The sequence below is a fragment of the Choloepus didactylus genome, chromosome 8, assembly GCF_015220235.1.
Source record: "Choloepus didactylus isolate mChoDid1 chromosome 8, mChoDid1.pri, whole genome shotgun sequence".
Taxonomy (NCBI): Eukaryota; Metazoa; Chordata; class Mammalia; order Pilosa; family Megalonychidae; genus Choloepus; species Choloepus didactylus.
Genome location: NC_051314.1, coordinates 23,912,910 through 23,931,989, shown reverse-complemented (window position 1 = coordinate 23,931,989; position 19,080 = coordinate 23,912,910). Strand labels below are relative to the sequence as shown.

The 19,080-nt window shown below is 36.4% G+C and overlaps 1 protein-coding gene across 1 annotated transcript in view; it reads left to right on the top strand.

The window, feature by feature from the left end:
• WASHC4 (WASH complex subunit 4) overlaps positions 1–19,080 on the top strand; it is a 143,127-nt gene that overhangs the window by 81,881 nt on the left and 42,166 nt on the right. The window contains 5 exon segments of the mRNA XM_037847856.1: positions 9,931–10,038; positions 10,557–10,703; positions 10,831–10,910; positions 17,628–17,733; positions 18,323–18,442. Of these exon segments, the coding sequence (XP_037703784.1) occupies positions 9,931–10,038; positions 10,557–10,703; positions 10,831–10,910; positions 17,628–17,733; positions 18,323–18,442 (561 nt within the window).

Genomic DNA, 19,080 nt, shown 5'->3' with positions numbered 1-19,080 from the left:
AGTACCATGCTGTTTTGGCTACTGTGGCTTTATAATAAGCTTCAAAGTCAGGGAGTGTAAGTCCTCCCACTTCGTTTTTCTTTTTTAGGGTGTCTTTAGCAATTCGAGGCATCTTCCCTTTCCAAATAAATTTGATAACTAGCTTTTCCAATTCTGCAAAGTAGGTTGTTGGAATTTTGATTGGGATTGCATTGAATCTGTAGATGAGTTTGGGTAGAATTGACATCTTAATGACATTTAGCCTTCCTATCCATGAACATGGAATATTTTTCCATCTTTTAAGGTCCCCTTCTATTTCTTTTAGTAGAGTTATGTAGTTTTCTTTGTATAGGTCTTTTACATCTTTGGTTAAGTTGATTCCTAGGTACTTGATTTTTTTAGTTGCTATTGAAAATGGTATCTTTTTCTTGAGTGTCTCTTCAGTTTGTTCATTTCTAGCATATAGAAACATTACTGACTTATGTGCATTAATCTTGTATCCCGCTACTTTGCTAAATTTGTTTATTAGCTCTAGTAGCTGTATTGTTGATTTCTCAGGGTTTTCTAGATATAAGATCATATCATCTGCAAACAATGACCGCTTTACTTCTTCTTTTCCAATTTGGATGCCTTTTATTTCTTTGTCTTGCCGGATTGCCCTGGCTAGCACTTCCAGCACAATGTTGAATAACAGTGGTGACAGCGGGCATCCTTGTCTTGTTCCTGATCTTAGAGGGAAGGCTTTCAGTCTCTCACCATTGAGTACTATGCTGGCTGTGGGTTTTTCATATATGCTCTTTATCATGTTGAGGAAGTTTCCTTCAATTCCTACCTTTTGAAGTGTTTTTATCAAAAAGGGATGTTGGATTTTGTCAAATGCTTTTTCAGCATCTATTGAGATGATCAATTGATTTTTCCCTTTCGAGTTTTTAATGTGTTGTAATACATTGATTGTTTTTCTTATGTTGAACCATCCTTGCATGCCTGGAATGAACCCCACTTGGTCATGGTGTATGATTTTTTTAATGTGTCTTTGGATTCGATTTGCAAGTATTTTGTTGAGGATTTTTGCATCTATATTCATTAGGGAGATTGGCCGGTAGTTTTCCTTTTTTGTAGCATCTTTGCCTGGTTTTGGTATTAGATTGATGTTAGCTTCATAAAATGAGTTAGGTAGTGTTCCATTTTCTTCAATGTTTTGAAAGAGTTTGAGTAAGATTGGTGTCAGTTCTTTCTGGAAAGTTAGGTAGAATTCCCCTGTGAAGCCATCTGGCCCTGGGCATTTATTTGTGGGAAGATTTTTGATGACTGATTGGATCTCTTTGCTTGTGATGGGTTGGTTGAGGTCTTCTATTTCTTCTCTGGTCAGTCTAGGTTGTTCATATGTTTCCAGGAAATTGTCCATTTCTTCTACATTACCCAGTTTGTTGCCATACAGTTGTTCATAATATCCTCTTATAATTTTTTTAATTTCTTCAGGATCTGCAGTTATGTCACCTTTTTCATTCATTATTTTGTTGATATGGGTCTTCTCTCTTTTTGATTTTGTCAGTCTAGCTAGGGGCTTGTCAATCTTGTTGATCTTCTCAAAGAACCAACTTTTGGTGATATTTATCCTCTCTATTGTTTTTTTGTTCTCTATGTCATTTATTTCTGCTTTAATCCTTGTTATTTCTTTTCTTGTACTTGGTTTAGGATTGGTTTGCTGTTCATTTTCTAGCTTCTTCAGTTGATCCATTAGTTCTTTGATTTTGGCTCTTTCTTCCTTTTTAATATATGCGTTTAGTGCTATAAATTTCCCCCTTAGCACTGCTTTTGCTGCATCCCATAGGTTTTGGTATGTTGTGTTCTCATTGTCATTCGTCTCTATATATTTAGCAATTTCTCTTGCTATTTCTTCTTTAACCCACTGATTGTTTAGGAGTGTGTTGTTTAACCTCCAGGTATTTGTGAATTTTCTAAGTCTCTGATGGTTATTGACTTCTAATTGTATTCCATTGTGGTCAGAGAATGTGCTTTGAATAATTTCAATCTTTTTAAATTTATTGAGGCTTGTTTTATGTCCCAGCATATAATCTATTCTGGAGAAAGTTCCGTGAGCACTAGAAAAGTATGTGTATCCTGGTGATTTGGGATGTAATGTCCTGTAGATGTCTGTTAAATCTAATTCATTTATCAGATTGTTTAGGTTTTCAATTTCCTTATTGGTCTTATGTCTGGTTGATCTATCTATAGGAGAGAGTGATGTGTTGAAGTCTCCCACAATTATTGTGGAAACATCAATTGCTTCCTTTAGTTTTGCCAGTGTTTCTCTCATGTATTTTGTGGCACCTTGATTGGGTGCATAGACATTTACGATTGTTATTTCTTCTTGCTGAATTGCCCCTTTTATTAGTATGTAGTGGCCTTCTTTGTCTCTCAAAACATCCCTGCATTTGAAGTCTATTTTATCTGAGATTAATATTGCTACACCTGCTTTCTTTGGCTGTAGCTTGCATGAAATATTTTTTTCCATCCTTTCACTTTCAGTTTCTTTGTGTCCCTGTGTCTAAGATGAGTCTCTTGTATGCAACATATTGATGGTTCATTTTTTCTGATCCATTCTGCGAATCTATATCTTTTAATTGGGGGAGTTTAATCCATTTACATTCAACGTTAAAACAGTGAAGGCATTTCTTGCATCGGCCATCTTATCCTTTGGTTTGTTTGCCATATTTTTCCCTCTCTCTATTAATATCCTTTATTGTACCCATACCGAATCTCTTTAGTACTGAACCTTTCTCCAAGTCTCTCTGTCCTGTCTTTGTTTCTCTGTCTGTAGGGCTCCCTTTAGTATCTCCAGTAGGGCAGGTGTCTTGTTAGCAAATTCTCTCAGCATTTCTTTGTCTGTGAAAAATTTAAGCTCTCCCTCAAATTTGAAGGAGAGCTTTGCTGGATAAAGTATTCTTGGCTGGAAATTCCTCTCACTCAGAATTTTAAATATATCGTGCCACTGCCTTCTTGGCTCCATGGTGGCTGCTGAGTAGTCACTACTTAGTCTTATGCTGTTTCCTTTGTATGTGGTGAATTGCTTTTCTCTTGCTGCTTTCAGAACTTGCTCCTTCTCTTCTATGTTTGACAGTGTGATCAGTATATGTCTCGGAGTGGGTTTATTTTGATTTATTCTATTTGGAGTTCGCTGAGCATTTATGATTTGTGTATTTATGTTGTTTAGAAGATTTGGGAAGTTTTCCCCAACAATTTCTTTGAATACTCTTCCTAGACCTTTACCCTTTTCTTCCCCTTCTGGGACACCAATGAGTCTTATATTTGGGAGTTTCATATTATCTATCATATCCCTGAGGTCCATTTCGATTTTTTCAATTTTTTTCCCCATTCTTTCTTTTATGCTTTCATTTTCCATTCTGTCATCTTCCAGGTCACTGATTCGTTGTTCAACTTCCTCTAGTCTTGTACTATGAGTGTCCAGAATCTTTTTAATTTGGTCAACAGTTTCTTTAATTTCCATAAGATCATCCATTTTTTTATTTAGTCTTGCAATGTCTTCTTTATGCTCTTCTAGGGTCTTCTTGATTTCCTTCATATCCCGTACTATGGTCTCATTGTTCATCTTTAGTTCTTTGAGTAGCTGCTCTAGGTGCTGTGTCTCTTCTGGTCTTTTGATTTGGGTGCTTGGGCTTGGGTTATCCATATCGTCTGGTTTTTTCATATGCTTTATAATTTTCTGTTGTTTTTGGCCTCGTGGCATTTGCTGAACTTGATAGGGTTCTTTTAGGGTTTGTAGACCTATTGAATTCCTTATCTCTAATTTACCAGATCTACAGCTTCATGGAGTACACTTTCTCTAACTAACCAGCAGGTGGCGTCCACGAGCCACCTGTTCTCCACAAGCCAGTTCTCCCCTGCTTAGCCTTTTTGGTGAGTGAGGGAGTGAGTCTTGTGGGGCCCAATTGGTGTACCAAGCTTGCGTGTGTAGTTGGTGTTGCCTGCCCTGTATGTGGGGCGTGTTTCTGGGCAGTCGGGGAGGGGGGGTGGCCCTAACAATCAAATCTCCCTGATGATCCTAGAGTTTTAAAGCTGCTGCGATAGTCTAATCCTTCAGTTCAGTCCTGCCACAGTTTGTCTCTGCCACTGACCCACAAGTCTTTGGTATTGGCGTATGGCTCCTGAGACTTGCAAGTGGGCCCTTCTTCCAGGCTGTGCACCCCGGGTCCTCTGTTGAGGGATGACTGTGCTATGTCACAGGTGAGTGCCATCCCCCCAGGGGAGTTCTGGGCTGCTGGGCTGTGTAGGGAGGCTCCCAGTCTGCTCAAATGATGGCTGAATGGGGCTTTGTTAATTCACACTGCTCCACCTTCCCAGCTCTGGGACGTTCAGCTGATGTTGCAGGGAAGGCTAATGTCCACGCCCAGTTTTGTGGTGTGTGCCTGTTATTTGAAGCACTTCCGTCACACTGGGTTGTCTGGGGCAGCTCTGGGCTATGGGGCTGGCGATGGGCAGGAGTGTTTCCTGTCCACCAGGATGGTGGCTGTGAGCGGACACCCCCCTTTTCTTGGGAAGTTGTGTTGTTTAGTGAATTTTCTCAGCCACTGGATTATTGCCTTTTGTCTCAGAGCTCTATTAGTTCTGCTCTTGACTTGACGTGCCCAAATTGCAATTCTTTGAAGCTTTCTGTATTGGGCTTCTTAGAGTAATTGTTTTAGAAAAAGAAAAAAGGATTTAAAAAAAAAAAAAAAAAAAAAAAAAAAAAAAAAACGGCCCTCCTCAGAGATCTAATGGGTTATTGAAATGCTAATAGACAAAGCAACCAGGGCCATTAAGGAAAGGTCCACAGGGCAGAGAGGTCAGCTTTGCTTCGGGATTTGCATATGCGCCTCAAGGCCTGAGCTCCGCCCTTCCCCTTTCTGTGATCACCAGAACTCCAAAAATCCTCTGCTTTTATTTTGGAGTTTTTTGTGTTGTTTTTTTTCTATGCCTGTCTCCTCTCTGCTGGGCTGGCTGCTCTCAGAGTCTCTGGTGTCTGGTCTCAGTCTATCTATGGTTGGAGTTTGAATCAGTAGAATGAGTTTCCGATAAGAGCAGCCACTGCAGTTCTCCCTTCTCTTTCCCGGAGCTGACAGCCCCTCCACCCCCGGGACTGAGCCTGGCAGGGAGGGGCGTGGGTCCCCTGGCCGCAAAAACTTACAGATTTCGCTGATCTCAGCAGTTCCACGTTTTCATGAGTGTTGTATGAAGTATGCCCAAAGACAGATTGCTCTGTGGTGTCCAGTCCACGCAGTTCCTGGCTTTTTACCTACTTTCCTGGAGGAGTAACTAAAACTTACAGCTCACCAGTCTGCCATCTTGCCCCGCCTCTACATTGATTTTTACATTTAAGTTCCTTTCTCTCTGAAATTAGTTTTTGTGTATGGTGTGAGGTACAGATCCAACTTTATTTTTTCCAGATCAGTACTAATTGGTTTAGCACCTTCGTTGAGCCATGAATGCATCCCTTCCCTATTGATTGGTACTGCTACCTCTCCTGTATATCACGATTCTGTATGCACTTGGGTCTGTTTCTTCTTTCTATTTTGTTCCACTGTGAAAATACCATACTGCACTGATAACTGAAAACACAAGTTCCCCATCTTTGTTCTTCAGGAGTGTCTTGGCTATTTGGAGGCCTTTGCATCCAAAAGAATTTTCAAATCAGCTTGTCAAATTTCACCAAAACAAAAACAAAAACAAAAACCCCACAAAATACCACAAAACTCTTTTTGCTTGGAATTTGTATATCAACTTGAGGAGTGCAACATCTTTATAGTATTAAGTTTTCTTATCCATGAACAGTTATTTTTATTTCTTTTTTAAATGTTTAAAATAAAATATTCTAATTTTCCCCATAAAAATCTTAGGCATTAACATTTTGTTGATATTATAAAAAGTATTTTTTGAAAGTTACATGTTACAGTAGTTTATTGCTGATGTATATAAATGCATTTATGTGTGCATATTGACTGTATATTCATCAAATTTATTGTGTGTATAATATTAGATTTTTTTCAAGATGTTTTATGCTGTCATAGCTGTCAAAAGTGACAATTTTCAATCCTTTTTCTTTTTCTCTTATTAATAGGATCTCCGTTAGAGTATTGATTTAAAATGTCTCTAAGAGGTATCCTTGTCTTATTCTTGATTTTAAAGGGTGTACTTTTTAACATTTTACCAATAAGTATGATATTCACTGTAAGTTTTTTTTGTAGGTGACCCTTTCTAGGTTAAGGAGATCCCTTTTACTTCTTATTTGCTAAGAGTTTTCAACATGAATAGAGGTTGAATTTGATAAAAATGTTTTTTCCTCATTTATTGAGATGATCATATAGCTCTTCCACTTTTTTTTTTGTTATATTGCGTTTTATTGAGATGTATTCACATACCATATAGTCATCCATGGCGTACAATCAGCTATTCACAGTACCATCTTATAGTTGTGCATTCATCACCCCAATCTATTTTTAAACATTTTCCTTACACCAGGAAGAATCAGAATAAGAATAAAAAATAAAAACAAAAAAAGAACATCCAAATCATCCCCCCCATCCCACCCTATTTTTTTCATTTAGGTTTTGTCCCCATTTTTGTACTCATCCATCCATACTCGGATAAAGGGAGTGCGATCCACAGGGTTTTCACAATCACACTGTCACCCCTTGTAAGCTACGTTGTTATACAATCGTCTTCAAGAGTCAAGGCTACTGGGTTGGAGTTTGGTAGTTTCAGGTATTTACTTCTAGCTATTCCAATATATCAAAACCTAAAAAGTGTTTTCTATACAGTGCGTAAGAATGTCTGACACTTAAAGTGCTTACTATTAGCAGGTACTGTAAATGCTTTACACGTATTAGTGCTAATCCTCATAGTAATCTTATGAAGTGGAAACTGTTATCTCTCTTTTACCCATGAGAAACTGAGGAACACTGGAACTGTGAAGTAACTTGCCTGAAGTTACACAGCATAGTACTGATGGAATCAGAGTTTAGAATCAAGTAATCTGGCTTGAGTCCATGAGCTTAAGGTCTCTATATACAAATGAGTTGCATTTTAGGTTTTTTTTTTTTTTTTGTGCTTATAGGCATCTTTTGACAGCAAAGTTAATTAATTAGTCAATGAATTCAACATGTTTATTGAGTGTCTAATCTGTGTTAGGCACCGTTAGACACTTGGAATATAAAATTGCTTGCCCTCTGGAGCTTATATTCTAGCAGGGAGATAGCCAATAAACAGTAAAAGTAATAAGTAAATTACATGGTGTGCTAAAAGCAGATGAGTATTACAGGAAAAAGAAAAAGTGCAACAGGGTAAAGTGATTTAGGAATGCTGGGGAGTTAGGAGGTGGGGTGGTGGTATTACTAAAAAGATGCTGAACAGAGATGGAAGGAGATAAAGGAGTTAGCCAAATATATATGGGTGGGACTGGGAGAGAGGGATATTGAGAATGTTCTACCCTGCTCTACTTTTTCTTTTCCCTTAATACTTGTTGGCTTCTAGCACACCAGGTAATTTTAACTTTCGTCTTTTCTTCTGTGTCTTGACACAATTTAAAAGACATAACAACTAGCTTTACTCAAAAACCAGAAAGGATTTACTAGATAAATCCATTAGAGTCTGAAAGCATTTTTTACAGGTTGTTTTTGGACTTGAATTTCCTTTAATTTGAATTTATTCACTAGTTTCTTCCTTCTAGTTATGTTGATTTATTTGATGTAATTGATTTTTTACGATATAAATTTGTCCAGTTCTTTGAGGTTTCAATTTTATTGGCACATACTTATAAGTTTTTTTCTTTTTTAACAAATATATTTCTAAAGAGTTATTTTTTTTTATAATTGACTTGCAAATAAGAGCATTTATAATGTTATCCAGGATTTTCTAAGTTATACCTGTGAAAGCTAGCTTATTTTGTAAGTTTTGCTTGAGAATGGCTAAAACTATCTCATTTTAATTTTCTTCTTTGTCTTTGTCTTTATAGTAGCTAGCATGCCTAAGTAATTTTATAATTATTATTCAGGTAAAATTTATATAAATGCAAAATTGCAAACTGTTTCTGGTTTAGCAGTTTCTCAATAGTATGTTTAAAAAATTCGGCTGTATATGGTAACAGAATGAAAAGGGAAAAAGATGGCTTCTTAAAATTAGTTCCAAAATATGGTGAAATATTCATATAGAATAGAATGATATCATGTATGTAATGAAAATCCCCTTAACTCCCTATCTCCACTGACCATTAAAATCATTGTTAATATCTTATTTATTTATCTAGAACTTGCTATCACATAAAAGTATATGTATACATATATTTAAAAAAATATGTATGGTACACAAGTCCTCAGTCTTGATGCTGGGTCCTTATGAAACTTATTTCTGTAATGGTGAAGCTAAGCCTACTTACAAACACACCGAAGAGCCACCCCCAGAGAACCTCTTTTGTTGCTTAGATGTCATCTTTCTCTCTCTAAGCCAGACTCTGCAAATAAACACATTATGCTTCCCTCTACGTGGGCCATGACTTTCAGGGTATAAGTCTCCCTGGCAACATGGGACATGACTTCTAGGGATGAGTCCAGCCCTGGCATCATGGGATTGACAATGCCTTCTTGACCAAAAGGGGGAAAAGAAATGCAACAAAATAAGGTTTCAGTGGCTAAGAGATTTCAAGTAAAGTAGAGAGGTCATTCTGGATTTTGCTCTTGTGCAAGCTTCAGCCAGATACTGCAAATTGCCATGGTATGCCAAGCCCCAACCAACAATATTCCTGAAAACCCCAAAGAAAACCCAGGGCTCTTTCTAAGACTCTGTAAAAGTTTTACTTATTATTTTTCAGAAACTTAAAACATCCAGATTGTTCCTTAGCCACATAAATCCTGAAACTTTGAGGTACCAGTCTCTCCCAGAGAATCAACCAGTTGCATCCCACCTTCTTATAATGTTGACACCCCTTTTCAATATGAAGAAGTTAGAATGGTCATTGCCCAAATATCCCTGAAGATTGAGAGAATGACCAAATGAGAGGGAGGATCTGCAACAGAGAAGTTAGGGTTCAACAAATGATTATGACTACTCAGTCATTATATAGATATTTCTTTTTTGTTTCTAGTGTATTAGAACAGCCAGAAGGAAATACCTGAAATTGTGGAACTGTAACCATACTGAACTTTGAAATTTGCTCTATAACTACTTGTTAAATTGTAGTTTGAAACTTACCACTTTTCAGCATATATGTTGTATTTCACAATAAAAAATGTTTAAAAAATATGGCACAAGTAAGACTAGATAGTAAATACCTTTTTTTGCTTAACAATATGGTTTGGTCTTCTTTCCATATCAGTACGTATAGCTTGCCTCATTTTTTTAAATCAACTTTATGAGTTATAATTTCTATATAATAAACTTTTCATGTAAATTATAGAATTTAATGCATTTTGATACATCTGTATACTTGTAAAAACATCACCATCATGATCACAATACAGAACATTTCCATAATCCTCAAACATTTTTCTAGTGATAGCTTCAGTCTATCCCTTCCTACACCCCTGACTCCAGGTAACCACTGATCCGATATTTTTGTCTCTGTAGATTAGTTTTCATTTACTCAAATATTATTTAAATAGAATTATTTAGCATGTACTCTTTCATGTCTGGTTTCTTTCACCCATAATGATACTGAGATTCATCCATATCTCATTCTTTAAATGGTTACGTAGTGTTCCATACAGTGGAAGTGTCATGATTTATTTAATCTGTTTTCAGTTTTTCCTTAATACACTTAAAACTTTGACCATCCATGTTCATTTGTCTTTGCGTGGTTGTACTAGTAAATAAAAATAATTTAAATTTAAAAATGAGTGAAAAGCATTTTTTAAATGCACATGATTAATTAATATATGCATAATTAATTCTGTTTCTTTTTAGGCGATAGAGCATATGTTCTACAGGAGGAGCATGGTTGTGGCTGATTCAGTTTCACATATAACACAGCACCTTCAACATCAGGCTCTTAATTCTATTTCTGTAGCTAAGGTATGGGTTAAGTGATATAGGGAATACAAAAATGGTTATTTTTTCTACGTAATTTTATTGTTTTCTAGTTTAGCCTGTTTACTCCATTTCTTCAAACATAATATTCTTGATCATGTTTCTCCAGTTTTAGTTCTTCATATTATTCTATGATTTTTACTTAGAGTTATCAAGGTTATCTTTACTCTGACATTACAGCATGTAATACATAAATAGACTTATAGTAAAAACTAACATTGTATGTAGTTTTTACATTTGATGCATTGTGTATTTTAGAAATGATTCCTTATTAAATTGCTATCAAAATTTTAAAGTATGACTACTGGATTTGCTATTCCTGACAATACTACAGAAGTAGAGTACACAAAGCTATCAAAAAGATTTCAGCATGGAAAGAATTTGTCTAACTAAGCTCTTCTAAATTGAGTTGGGGAAAAAAACATACTGTTTCTCCTGAATCTTTTGTTGTTGCTTCAGAAACAAAACTAATGTTTTCCTGTTTTCTCTTTTTTATCGTTAAGAAAAGAGTAATTTCTGACAAAAAATACAGCGAACAGCGTCTTGATGTACTCTCTGCTCTAGTTTTGGCTGAAAATACTCTAAATGGACCAAGCACAAAGCAACGACGACTTATTATCTCTTTGGCACTAAGTGTTGGCACACAGATGGTAAATATGTTATTATTTATGAAATAAAAATAGGTGTCTGAGATTTCAAAATACCATATTATTGACCCAACAAACCTGTCTATACTTTGAGTGAAGCTTCTCTGCCTTTTTTCCTCCTTCCTGATAGAAAACATTTAAAGATGAAGAAGTCTTTCCACTTCAAGTAGTCATGAAAAAACTGGATCTTATCAGTGAACTTAGAGAACGGTAAGTAAGACTGTTATATGTAACGTTACTCAAAAGACAGAGATAATAGAAATGTGGATTTTCTTTTCAGTGTAGTAAAAAAAGGTAGTAAAATCTTGAGAGATCATTAGTTCTTCTCTGTAACTCCTTGAGCATAACCAAAATGAGATGAATTTTAGGGCTTCATATTTCTTTACTTTGCTTCCACATTAAGGATATAGTTTTTGGAAGAAGTTATCTGAGAAAAAGCATATGTAACTTCACAGCATCTGGCAAATCCTGATGCGTATTGTGGTGGTTGTGATGGGTATCTCTACTGGACTTTAAAATTTCTGCTTTCTAACAAAGTTAAAATAAACTGACTATACAAGTTAAATTATATAGTCTGTTACAAAAAATACAGATTTTGCACCTAATAAACATCTCTTCCTTTGGTCTCACACAGAAGTTGAAGTTTTAAAACACCTTCAATATCGTCCTTTACCCTTTAGTCTGATTTACCTTAATCCTAACCAAGTCCATTTCATTCATATCTGTAATTGAAGTCTGATCTTTGTTTTTCAGACTCCTTAACATTTACTGAATGTGGTAATGCTGACATTCATAGCTGCTGGACTCTGGCTCTGAGTCTTAGGTGTCACACAGATACCCAGAGTTCCAGGGACTGACCAGGTTATATACAAAGAGCTCAGCATCTCTGAATTTAGAAATAGCCATTACAACTCAGGAATAGATGTAATTGCTATAAGAGCTTATGATCTAGGAACCTTTATGATAAGCCTTCCACTGATAACCTAAGGATCAGATTCAGTTCTCAGAGACTGCACATTATAGTTAGTCCATATTAGTGAGGCATTATAATGTTTTCCTTTTCATATCTGGTTTATTTCACTCAACATACTGTCCTCAGTGTCCATTCACTCACAACTTCATTCTTTCCTGTAGCAGCCAATATTCCATTGTGTGTATATACCACAGTTCGCCATTCCATTCATCATTTGATGTACCCTTAGGCCACCTCCATCCATTGCAAATTGTGAATACTGCCACCATAAACCCCACTGTGTAGATATCCATTCATGTCCCACTTTTCAGTTCTTCCAAGTATATATCCAATAACAGGGTTGCAGGACTGTATGGCAACCCCATGTTAGCTTCCCTTGAAACTACCACATTGCCCTCCAGATGGACTGCACCATTCTACTTCCCCACCAATGGTAATTAGGTACGTCCCTTTATCCACACTTTATCCAGCACTTGTAGCCCTCTGTTTTTTGTTTTTTTTTTTTTTTTGACGGTTTTATTCACACACCATACATTCCATCCTAAGTTGGTTCTCTGTGTAATCACATAGTTACGCATTCACACTACTATCTATATGAAGACATTTCCATTTCTTCCACAAAGAAAGAGGAAGAAGTGAAAAAAAAAAGAAAAGAGAAAAAAAGAAAAAAAATGACAACTAAAAAGCAACAAAAGAAAAAATCAAATAAAAATACAATAAAAAAGATAAGAATACAAATGCCAAGAATCCCATACCCCTCCCTTATATCCCCCTCTTACAGATATTTAGCTTTGGTATATTGCCTTTGTTACAATTAATGGAAGCATATTACAGTGTTACAGTTAGCTATAGACTCTAGTTTTCAATGATTGTATTTTTTCCCCAGTACCATCCCATTTTTAACACCTTGCAAAGTTGTCATTCATTTGTTCTCCCTCATGTAAAAACATTCTTATATTTGTACATTTAATCACAATCATTGATCACTCTAGGTTTTACTAAGTTATACCGCCCCAGTCCTTATCTTCTGTGTTTCCTTCTGGTGTCCTACATGCCCCTAACCTTCCTTGTTCAACTGTACTCACAGTCATTTTTTTTTAAACTTTATTTATCAAAAAATTAAAAAAAATTCAAACAAAATGAAACAAAGGAATAAGAAAAACAAATAACCTAAAATAACTACATTGCCTCCAACATAATCCAACCATACCGCAAGAAAATTAACAAACCATAGTCATTCCACATAGTCATTTTTGTTCAGTGTACTTACGATATTGTGCTACCATCACCCAATATTGTGCTATCCTTTTGTTGGATCTATACAATCAATCCTGTTGAACATTCTGTACTGTTCAGCATCAAATGCCTATCTTTACTCTCTTTCTACCTCCTGGTCTCTTCATTTCTACACTCATCTCCATGCCTCTCCTGTCTTTTCCTATCTGTCAGTAGCACTGCCTTTAGTATTTCTTGTAGGGTTGGTCTCCTGTTCATGAACTCTCAGTGTCTGTTTATCTGTAAATATTTTAAATTCTCCCTCATTTTTTGAAGGATAGTTTTGCTGGGTATAGAATTCTTGATTGGCAGTCTTTCTCTTTCAGGATCTTGAATATATCATACTACTGCCTTCTTGCCTCCATGGTTTCTACTGAGAAATCCACACTTAGTCTTGTTGAAGTTCCCTTGTATGTGATGGATTGCTTTTCTCTTGCTGTTTTCAGAATTCTCTGTCTTTGACATTTGATAATCTAGTAAGTGGCTTGGAGTAGGTCTGTTTGGATCAATTCTGTTCGGGGTATGCTGTACTTCTTGGACCTGTAATTTTATGTCTTTCATATGAGTTGGGAAATTTTCATTGATTATTTCCTCTATTATTCTTTCTTCTGCTTTTTCCTTCTCTTCTCCTTCTGGGACATCTATAACACGTATATTCGTGCACTTCATGTTGTCATTCAGTTCCCTGAGACTGTTTATATTTTTCCATTCTTTTCCCTATCTGTTCCTTTGTGTTCAGGATTTCAGATGTCCTGTCCTGTAGCTCACTGATCCTTTTTTCTGCCTCTCCAAGTCTGCTGTTGTATGTCTCCATTGTGTTTTTCATCTCTTCTGTTGTGCCTTTCATTCCCATAAGTTCTGCCATTTGTTTCTTCAAACTTACGAATTCTTCCAGATGATCATCCAGTGTCTTCATTATATCCATCATCTCTTTTGTCACATTCTCTCTCACCTCACTGATATGATTTAAAAGATTTTTTGAACATCTATAGTCATTTCAACTCCTGAAACTCAGTTGAGATGTTAGTTTCTTCCTTTGACTGGACCATATCTTCTCATTTTCTGATGTGGCTCATGATTTTTTGCTGTCTAGGCATCTGGTTTTCTTGATTGGTTTATTCTGGAGGTTGCTTTCTCTCTTTTGCCTAAGGTTTTCTTATTGGTTGACTTTGATCTCTATCTTTTCTTTGTTTCTATTCCTGACCAATTGTCAGATTGGCTCTGTCCCCTAGTATTCCCCCCAAAATCAGGTGCTCACCGTGGCCTGCCACAGGGTTGGGAGGTAGGCACTGGGCATCCCCACAGGTTCACTGTGTGGCAATACAAATCTGCTCGTTTCCTGTGGTGCTCTATTTTCCACTGGTTAGCAAGACCTTGGTTTGTTTTGGGGCCCTGCTTTAACAATTGGGTCTTCCCTGTTTCTTTGCCAAAGCAGGGCTCGGTTTCTGTACAGGGCATGTAGACCATCTCCTATGCTCCTGAGAAAGGGTCTGAAGCAGCTTTTAAAAAGTATGTTCTTCCCTTGTACTTTCTGGACTGTCCAGCAGATGGCGCTGTTCAATAACTGATCAATCATCCTCAGAGGCTGCTTTGCCTTAGAGTACAGGCTGTGTCTGACCCATCCAGGTGAAACTTCAGGATTCCTATGCCCTCACTTTGCCAGCCAAAATCTGGCTTGATGTGGTACTCAACCTGTGGCAAAGTACTCCTTCAGCCGACCCAGCACTCCAGCTGTCTCCAAGGCAACGAAAGGGCCGCCAGCTGCTCCTTTCCTCAAGAGTGGCGATAGGGCTTTCAGACCCAGGGCTGGAAACAGTCTCTGTCCACATTTTCTGTCTCTTTGTGCCTCACTGATCTGGGCCTTGAAATGTCCTCCCCTGTCCACCAGATCTTCAAAGAGTGAGGGTATTTTTCACTGCTGTGAAATTTTAAAATCTGTGTCTCTGGTGTGAGGATTCTGGTGTGCTGTTTTCCATACCTTTCCCACATGGAGACCAAGTGAAGGGGAGGCGAGAGGACTGGCTCATCTGGGACGGAAAATTCCTACTCAATATTTCTTCTCTTTCTTCAATTTGGCATTTGCAGGTTCTTTCTCCAGTCTATATCCTTCTCCAGAGTTTCAAACAATTCAGAACTGTCCTCTTTTTCATTGAATCTCTGGAGAGAAGTTTTCAGTAGCTGTTTACATTGCCATGTTGATGACATCACTCTCTCCCTCATTTTGAAGGGCATTTTTGCCTGATATAGAATTGTTGGTTGGCAGTTTTTCTCCTTTCAGGACTTTAAATATGTCATCCCACTATCTTCTTGCCTCCAGGGTATCTGATGAGAAATTAACACTTAATCTTATTGGGCCTCCCTTGTGTTTGACACATTGCTTCTCTCTTGCAACTTTCAGGATTCTCCCTTTACAGTTTGATTGTAATGTATCTTGATATGCATCTATTTGGGTTTATTGTGTTTTGGGTTTGTTGTGCTTCTTGGATGTGTGTATGCATGTCTTCCTTTAGATTTGGGAAATTTTCAGCCTTTGTTTCTTCAGATATTCTCACTGGCCCTTTCTTCTCACTCTGGGAGTCCCACAGTGTGTATATTGGTACATTTGATGGTGTCCAAGAGGGTCTTCAGGCTCTGTTCACTTTTCTTCTTTTTTTCTTTCTGCCCATCAGACTGAGTGATTTTGGTTGCCTGATTCTTTCTTCTGCTAGTTCCAATCTGCTGTTGAAGCCCTCTAGGGAATTTTTGACTTCTGTTATTGTGGTCCACAGTTCTGTTTAGTTCCTTTTCATGATTTCTATCTCTTTATTGGTATGTTCTTTGGTCATCTTGATTATCTGATTTCCTTTAGTTGTTTTCCATGTTTTCCTTCAGCTTTTTGAGCATATTTATGACCATTTTTAAAAATGTCTTGTTTGGTTTGTCCCAGGTCTGGTTCTGTTCTTTGATACTTTCTAATGCTTTAATTGTCTTCTTTGCATGGGCAGAGCATTCCTGTTTATTTGTATGTATAAGAATCTTTTGTTGCAACCTGATCATTTTGATATTTTAATATGTAATTTCTGGAATTTAGACTCAGCAGTGTCTGTTTCATAAGCTTGTAACCAGCTAGTGATATGACATGTATTTCCTTCAATGGCAGGAACTAATTAAAATAAAAAAGGAAAGGAAAAAGAAAATACCCATCCCAGTCTTTGCAGATTGGCCATGTAAGTGCTCTCCTTCAGAGGTTTGCTGTCTACATAATGAGTTTAGATAATGTTCTGTGGCAAAAATGGCATTTTCTGTGCATATGTCTTGTCCTGGGCATACACATGTGACCCTAGCAATTCCCCTTTTTCCACAGATAAGAATGTTCTCATTCTCCTAGTAAATACTGTTTTTTCACAGTTCTGGGTGCTTCATTGTACAGCTTGTACTACTTGTCCCCAGGCAGCTGCTGTTTGACTGTTCTGCAGCATTCTGTAGGAGAGCTACAGCATTCTGTGAGCCGCCTCTAGGCACAGGGTCAGTTCTGGGAAGCAACCCTGTGATATTCTTCCTGGTTTGGTCTTTAAGGTTGTTCCTTGACAGGTTGGCCCGGATGTACTTGCACCCTAGTATGTGCACAATGGTTATTCTACTTCTTCTGGAACTAGGGGGCTGGCTCCGAGCCAAGTTGGTGCAGCTATGGGAGCAGCCAGCAAGGGCACCATGAGGTTTTCCTGCTGTTTTTAAGTTGCCTTTTTCTTGATGCACCATTTACCCACTTACTGCAACCTTTTAACTATTTTCCAGAACTTTGAGAAGGATGTTTCTGCCAGTTCTTTTTGGTTGTTCAAAGCTTGTGTTAGGGGAAGGAGCCCTGGAGTGTCTCACTCTGCCATCTTGGTTGGGGTATGGGCTCCGGGCTCTGAATTAGTATTTGGAAGCCTCAATTTTGTAGCTTCCTGTAGCTTTGCTGTTTTCTGATCATTGAGTAGGCATTAAGTTTCTAGAAGTGAAAATGTGTCATTGAATTTTGATTCCTAGCTGAATTTCCATTTAATGCTTATATTCATAATGTTTTTGTTACCGCTCTGAGAAGCTGACTTTTTTATATTTAGTGACATTTAACTTGCCATGTTTGAATCTTCTATTTACTTTCATTATAAGATGTTTAGAGATCATTTCTTTGACCCCTAAGGTGTGAAATAATCACTTGGCAGAGATTATAGAAGGCTTTATGTGTGACTTTTTTCTTCTTTGTCATAATTTTTAGAAAGGTTTGGCTTTTGCACACTTTGAGATAGGTTAAAAAGACATGTGATGCCAGTACGGTAAGTCTGTAGTCATAGCAAATAATATTGAAAATAGTTTTTATTTTTAATCCTCCATGTTTAAAAGGTATTAATTTTCAACTATCTTTTTGTTTTGTTTTTTTTTTTAGGACGAGCCTCCTTCAACTATTTTTTAAAACTAAAGCATGCATGCAGATTCTGACAATGTCAGTTATTGCAGTTTTTTTTGTTACCTTCATTGAACTTGAAATATATTAATTTTTGACTTTTCTGTACTAAGTTTTACTTTAAGGGATGTAGGGAATGCAAAAATGATGAAGATAGAGGTCTTACTCTTATATATATAAAATGCCCACCATTCCTTTTGTTAGTGTTTGAGATACTTCCATTTTGTTAACTCTAATTACTGCTTTTACATTGTAGCATCCAGACACAATGTGACTGTTGTTTTTTATACTGGCATCGAGCTATCTTCCCAATTTATTTAGATGATGTTTATGAAAATGCTGTTGATGCAGCCAGATTACATGTAAGTAAAGGATTATATAAAGACTAAACCTGTCATTTTTTTTAGTCACTGTACAAACCATTCTAATTAGTTTTAAAATACAACAGATCATTTGCCTTAATGAGTCATTTAAAAATTTGACTGTTAATAACTGTTTTATATAATGCATCCATATTCAGCATTTATATACTGTTACATTTAATATTAATACTAATTGAACTTAATTTTAATATCTTATATTTAATTCATCCCCTCATTCCTAATTATTCCTATTTCACTAGATTTTAGTTTGTGTCACAATAACCTGACGTTTACTCTTCAGCAAAGTACGATAGTCACATCTTCTCATTTCTTTATGGAAATAAGTACAATTGAATGCTCAAGATAGGAAAGAATAAATTAATGTTTTTTTTTTTTTTGGTATATTTAGTTAAAGTGTTTGTATACCTTAGAGAATAAAATCAACTCTTATTTGGGAAAGTAAGATAGTCTTGTGGAAAAACAAATTATCCTTCAGGTGTTGCTTTCAAGACAAGTAATTAGCCTTTGTGATGTTTAGACTAGAGATCTAGTTTTTCTAAATTCATGGACATTTTAATTTTCTTTTTAGTACATGTTCAGTGCTTTACGTGACTGCGTACCTGCTATGATGCATGCAAGGCATTTAGAATCCTATGAAATACTTCTCGATTGCTATGACAAGGAAATTATGGAAATTTTAAATGAGGGGGTAAATCTCATATTTGAGATTGAAAAACTTAAAAGTATTTGTAATCCAGGGTTTGGAAAACTTTTTGGATCAGAGCAAGCTTTCATTGAATTGGAATTATTATTTATGAATCACTTGGTAGAACAAAGGAACTATTTTTAGTTACACTATCACTATTATGCTAGGATTGTTTGTAATTCCGAATTTTTATGTAGGAAACCAGACTAGGAATTTTGAAATTACCTAGAAGATTTCAAATGCAAAGTGAGTTTCAATGCTGTGTGCTTCTAATGGTAAAATAGTTAAGGTAATTTAGTTATTAATATTTTGATGAATTTCATTTAAAGAACTGCTAATTATTGGCAGGAAATCGTATATTTAAAAGACTTACTTATGGAACAAAAATAATTTAAATGCCCTCCCTGTTTTCATGAAGTGTATATTATAAACACTGAGATCCTTACATTTCCATTTAGACGTATTTTTATTTGGAGGGAAGAGTTAAAAATGAGTAAATTTCAGAATTTAAAGCTACATGGATTTGATAAAATTATGAACAATTTTATGTGATTTCTTATATTAAATATTTCAATTTAGAAAAGATTATACATGTCTAGTCTGTTCTTATACCTCCATGGTAGATCAGGAAAGATGATTTA